The sequence below is a fragment of the Galeopterus variegatus genome, unplaced genomic scaffold, assembly GCF_000696425.1.
Source record: "Galeopterus variegatus unplaced genomic scaffold, G_variegatus-3.0.2 Scaffold44, whole genome shotgun sequence".
In the NCBI taxonomy this organism is placed as follows: Eukaryota; Metazoa; Chordata; class Mammalia; order Dermoptera; family Cynocephalidae; genus Galeopterus; species Galeopterus variegatus.
In genome coordinates, this window is record NW_007726155.1 from 188,610 (window position 1) to 194,532 (window position 5,923).

The 5,923-nt window shown below is 39.8% G+C and overlaps 1 protein-coding gene across 1 annotated transcript in view; it reads left to right on the top strand.

Annotated features, from left to right (window-relative positions):
* PROK2 (prokineticin 2) overlaps positions 1-5,416 on the top strand; it is a 16,466-nt gene extending 11,050 nt beyond the window's left edge. Inside the window, exons 4-5 of the mRNA XM_008571803.1 lie at positions 3,211-3,273; positions 4,952-5,416. Of these exons, the coding sequence (XP_008570025.1) occupies positions 3,211-3,273; positions 4,952-5,056 (168 nt within the window). The 3' untranslated portion in view covers positions 5,057-5,416. The remainder of the gene's footprint in view (positions 1-3,210; positions 3,274-4,951) is intronic.
* The last annotated feature ends 507 nt before the right edge of the window (positions 5,417-5,923 follow it).

Below are 5,923 nucleotides of genomic sequence, written 5' to 3' on the forward strand. Positions count from 1 at the left end.
AAAAAACCAAAAAAAAAAAAAAAAAAAAAAAATAGAATAAAATATATAAGTTCACCTAGGAAGAATAGGGTATATATTTTCTAAACACATTTTAAAGCAAATAATAGCTTTAACAGGTATTCATTTTTAACACTTAATTAACAGTGACTTACTGGATTATGTCTACAGGAAATGCTTTGTGTTTTTTTTTTTTAAACAATATTTTAATTTCTATTAATACCTATACTTTTCGAAGTTTACATAGATTAGCCATTTCCATCCCATTGTAATTAATGTTTGGCTTTGGAAGCTTATAATTATTTGATTCTTTACTATTGCTTATTACATTTTATGAATTTTTTTATTTAAACAACTGTTTCCTCCAATCTTGCTTTTTAATTTTGCTCCATTATTTTATGTAAACATTTTTAGCACCAATGTATTTTTTTTTTAACCTCACTTTGAAACTTGGCTTTATACATTTTCCTTTTCTGAAGGAAAAAAATTACAAATAAAAATTTGGATCTTGTTTGATTAAAAAAAGATGATTTTAAAAATTATTACTGGTTTCCATTTTAGAACCAAACTATGACAAAACATTTTAAACATAATTAAAATTTCAGAATATGAAATTATTAAAATTTTAATATAAAATTAAAAATAATATAATGTAACTAAAAATGTTAGTAGATTATGGCTAGAAGAAAACTTAAGATACTATTGTCTTATCTTTCCTATCACAGATGTCAAGAGCCACTGTCCACATTGGTCTCTTGGGGTAGCATCATAGCTGTAGTTACAGTTTCAAATCAGCAAAGAGACTCGCAAAACATAAATGTGCTTTCGTTGAATACAGGTTTTCTCAACCTTGGCACTGTATTCCCTTTACTCAGTTTCTCCCAATGGTAACATCTTGCAAAACCACAGTACAACATCACAAGCAGGATATTGACATGGATACAGTAAAAATATAGAACATTTTCATCGCTACAAGGATCCCTCACGTTGCCCTTTTATAAGTGCTATTTTCTCTTTACAAGTGCTGCAAATGAATAAGAACCATGCTTTCTCAAAAGTGCTAGATGTTCTGTTTTGGTAACTTGTAGAATTTGCTGTTTGGAATTGTAGGCTATTAGAAACTTTAGATTGAGTATTTGGTTGATTGTAAGGTAAACCATCAAGCATGGACCAAATGACTCAAATACGCATCTTCCATGCACACTTTCTCATGCATTTGTGACTGTGAGATCCCTATTAGCTTTGTCACACGATGTATGAAGATTTAGAAGTGATGGGAGCAGTCAAGAAGATGGCAAGCAGCTCCTGAGTGTATAATAGCAGAAATCGTGGTCTTTGTCATCAGGAGTTTGCAGGTGTAAGGCGAGGAGGGAAATTGCCACGGGCTGGTGCAGCTAAGAAAGGCGGTCGGGACAGAGAGAGAGACATGGTCTGGATCTTCAAAAAAGGAACTGGGTTTGAGTGAGAATACGGCAGCCATGTGTAAAGGGACCTGCAGTGCAGTCTAATCATTATGTTAGGGTCGGCTGATCCAGTCAGATCCACACTGATGCTTACACATTCTTAGTGCCCTTGATAAGAAACAGAAGACAAAGGTATTTTCAAAAGTTTCACAAAAACATATGACCTGGTGAACATATTTCCAGGGCCTTCCCAGGCCCTAGAGGGGCCTATGCAAGTGAGGGGCTCCGGCCTCTTTGGCCTCACAGTAAATCCATCTCTGAGTTTGGAGGCATGGGTCACACTGGGCCTGCTTGATGCCAGGCGTGTGCAGGGGGAGGGGAAGCCTCAGGACCTGAGAGGACATCTTTTGGACTTCAGGGAGTTCATCGTCTATGCAGGAGTCAGGGGGTAGGGTGATTGATAGGCACTTCATAAATATTTTCTTGAGTGTCTTCTGTGTACCAGGCTAAATGTTGTATATGTTCATAAATATAAATATAATTCTCTCTTCAAAGAGGCTGGAATCTGGGCATGGTGCTATTTGAGAAGAAAGCAAAATCTGGAAGAAAAAGGGGCGGGGTTTGACTACAAACACTTTCCCTTTCTAGCTGGGTGACCTCAGTTGTGCACCTCAGGAGGAATCCACTTAGCTCATCTTAAAACAAGGTGAAAATCTGTCACGTGGGTCTGGGATGATGTTCATACACAATGCCTTATGAGGCCTGACTCATGGCAGGCAGGCAGTGTTATGTGTTTTTTCTGCCACTTCCAAGGTGCCAGTAGCCCTATGTGACTGGCCAAGAATTGGTCGCAGTGTCGTGATGCATAAGGCACAAGACTGTGAGCACCTGAGGGCACTTATTAGTAGCTGAAACTGTCTTCCTGGCCATCTGTCTTTCATCATTAAACTGTAAGCTCCATGACGTTGAGTGGCCTCTGCTGCTTTGTTTTTTGCTGTTTCCTCGGCATCTAAAATAGGGCCTGACGTGTAGACGGTACTCAGTATCTGCTGAATGAGTGAATATAAGAAACAGACTTGGTGGTTTTCATTTACAATAGTTTGGCATGCTCATTATAGGTGTATTCCACTTACTTTGGGCTCATTTTCCATGGATATTGCTGCTCGTGTCAGTATTTCTCAACCTCAGCACTATTGACATTTTGGGCCAGATAACTCTTGTCGTGAGGGGCTGTTTTTACATTGTAGGGTGTTTAGCAGCATCCCTGGCCTCTACCCACTAGATGCCAATAGCACCACCTGCCCCCAGGTATGACAAACAAAAATGTCTCTAGACATTGCCAGATGTCCCCTGGGGGCAGAATCATCCCTGATTGGGAACCACTGGCCCACCCAGTAGTTTTAGGCATGGCAAATGGAAACTCAGTCCAGGGTCCGAATGGATTATAAAGGTCGTTGATTATCACTTCTCATACTATGCACTTGTGATTGTCTAAGCCAGTCCAGCTGCCCCTGCCTCCTTTGAAGTATGCTTGGTGGCCGCAAATGAACCACTTCAGTGCACCCTTTGACTCACACAGTGACAGAACCATTCTGAGCACAAGTCTACATTGAGCCAATGGCCAACGTGCCTGTGTGTAAACACTGTTATTAGAGCTTGGAAGGAATAATGTACCAAAAAGACACAAGACCTGGGATGGCTTGGGTGTGCCTTGCTCTGACTGTTCACCACATACAAACCCTGCCCTCCCATTGCTTCTCTTTCTTCCATTTATATTTATTGATCTCAATCATCTCCCTGGCCCTTCCAGAGCCATTTTGGAAATGGAAGCCAGGAAAGAAGAAAGAGGAAGAAAAGAAAAAGGAAAAAGGAGGTAAGAACGTGAGCCTAGTACCACCAAAAGATATGCCCAGAAAACTTAGCCTGTATGTTGCAGAGTTGAGTATGTCCTATCAGTTCAACCCAAAAGTAAGATTTGAATGGTTCTGCCACTGTCTGCAGAAAGCCCTTTTTTTAGCCCCACCTTTTTTAAGGCATGTAGATGATGCATCTCAGGTTTTCTCCTAAGGACACATAATTCATGTGGAGTGGCCTCTTTTGGTGGAAAATAGCTAATATACTAGAACAATATTGGATAAAGCATTTGGGTTTGGAATCTGGAAGAACACATTCTCTGCGTGTTTAAACTACAGGATCCTCGAGGCATGAGTTCGTAGTGGTTTGTCTCTCCTGCATTACCCTGAGTCAGATTCAGTTGCTTTCCCATTTCGTTGACTATAGTACGTCTCCAGGCCTGGGGTTAAACTTTCTCCCTATAACTTACAGGATAGGCAGATTCTCAAGAAGGCACCATTCCTAGGGGAGTGAATTAGTCAGTGTTTGTTGCTTATAACAAAATACCTGGAACTGGGTGATTTATAAGAAAACAAAATTTATTGCTTACAGTTTCTGAGGCTGGGAAGTCCAAAGTCCATCTGGTGGTGGCAACAGTGACCCAGGGGTCTCACATTGCAAGGTGATCGAAGCAGAGAGAAAGGCTCTCCTCTGTCTTCTTTTAAAGCCCTCAGAACCATGCCTCTGACCGCCATTATTAACCCTTTCGCTACTGCACAGTCCTACAATCCAATCACCTCTTCAAGGCTCCACCTTTCAATTACCATAACAGGATTTCCCACCCTCTTAACAATCACAGTGGGGGCCAAGTTTCTAATACATAAAACTTGGGGGACACAATACAAGCTTCAGGGAGTTTGGGAGGACATAATTCAATCCACTACAGGGAAGGAGAGTCATTTTCGCTCTCTTTGCTTCTGGAAAGCATGCACATTTTGAGTGTACTCTACTTGCCACTGACACAGAGAACCACCACATTAGCTGCTGGTCACCCCTCCTCAACCCAGCTTCAGTGGTGGCCTGGGCTGGGCTCTTAGTGTGACTCTCGGTGCTAGGTCTGCCTAGACCAGGGTCTGATTTGTGTCATTGCTGCACATTGAGCTTGTCTCCTTCCCTAATTTTCCTCTGTTCCTTTAAAAAAAATTTTCCCAGCACTATGACTCCTGGCATCTGTGTACAAATGTGTGACTATATATATTCTTATTGATTGTGAATTCATATTTGTTCATTATATAGACGTGGTCATGCCCATGGTATCAGGGTCTTTTTAAGGAGCTTTGGAAATGGGGCATTATAAAAAGGAATAAAATGAGAAAAACTAAAAGGCAGTATAGCTTGATGACTAAAAAAGCTTGGTCTCTGGTCTAGCTGCCAGCCAAGCTTCAAGTTCTAGATATGTGACCTTGGGCAATTTACTAACCTCCCTGTGTCTCAGTCTGTCATCTGTAAAATGGGTATAATCAAAGTATTTGCCATCTTCATAAGGTGATTGTTAGGATGGGAAAGGATAATATATGAAATGTGCTGAGCATATTGCCTAATGAATAGTTAATGCTCAATGAACACTAGTTATTATTATTCAAAGAGATATCTCAAGAATGGTTTGGTTTGTTCTGGAAACGTTTCCTGCTCTGACTCAGTTTTCTTTTTAATTGTAGGTTCCATTTTTGGGGCGGAGAATGCATCACACTTGTCCATGTCTGCCAGGCTTGGCTTGTTTACGGACTTCATTTAACCGATATAATTGTTTAGCCCGAAAGTAATCACTTTTTAGAGTAGAAACTTTAAATGTGAACAGCCACATGATGTCTGTAAAGTCTTACCTGTGATTGTGCCAAACAAATAACACGCCAGAAAGAAATGCTCTTGCTTCCTCAACTTTCCAAGTAACATTTTTGTCTTTGATTTTTGAATGATTTTTTTAATTGAAAGGGAATTTTAATTTTGGATAGAAATAAAGTCCAAGGCATTGTGGAACCAGTTCTCATTTCCCTGTTTGTGTTTTGGTTTGGTTTGGCTTTTTTTCTTTTTTTATGCCAATTACCCATTTTCACAAGAAAGGGGAGAATAAGAATGTGATATTTTGTTACAGAAACACGTTCTTTCTCTTAAAATCACCCCCCATACCTACCCCACCACACATACACACACCTCCTTTGGTCTTTCAGGTCTTCTCCTCAAGGAATTTTAAGGCCCTCACTTTATTCTTCTCCATTTCCCTACCTGCCCCTCCAGTTTTTTATTTGTTTGTTTGTTTGGGGTCTTGTTTAAAATGGTGGGTCCATATTCATTAGCTGATTGACGGAATTACTGATGAGAATCAAGCTTTTTTGCCTGATATTTAAACAGTGAAAAGAGTGCATAGTTGACTGGACTCTCCAAACTCCTCTTGTGGAGTGGAGGTTGGGGGTGCTTCTGGAACTTTCCTAAACCCGTCTGTGCAAATGGACTTTCAGCTCTGCTGTTTGACTGGTGTGAGGACAGAGGAATAGAAAACCAAACTAATTTAGTCCAAATTCCTAGATTAGGGCTTTTTATTTTCTTTTTCTTTCTTTTTTTTTTTTTATATAAAGGACTTCTTTTTCAATACAATATTACATTTAATTCTTTTCTTTTTGTAAAGTTTTTTT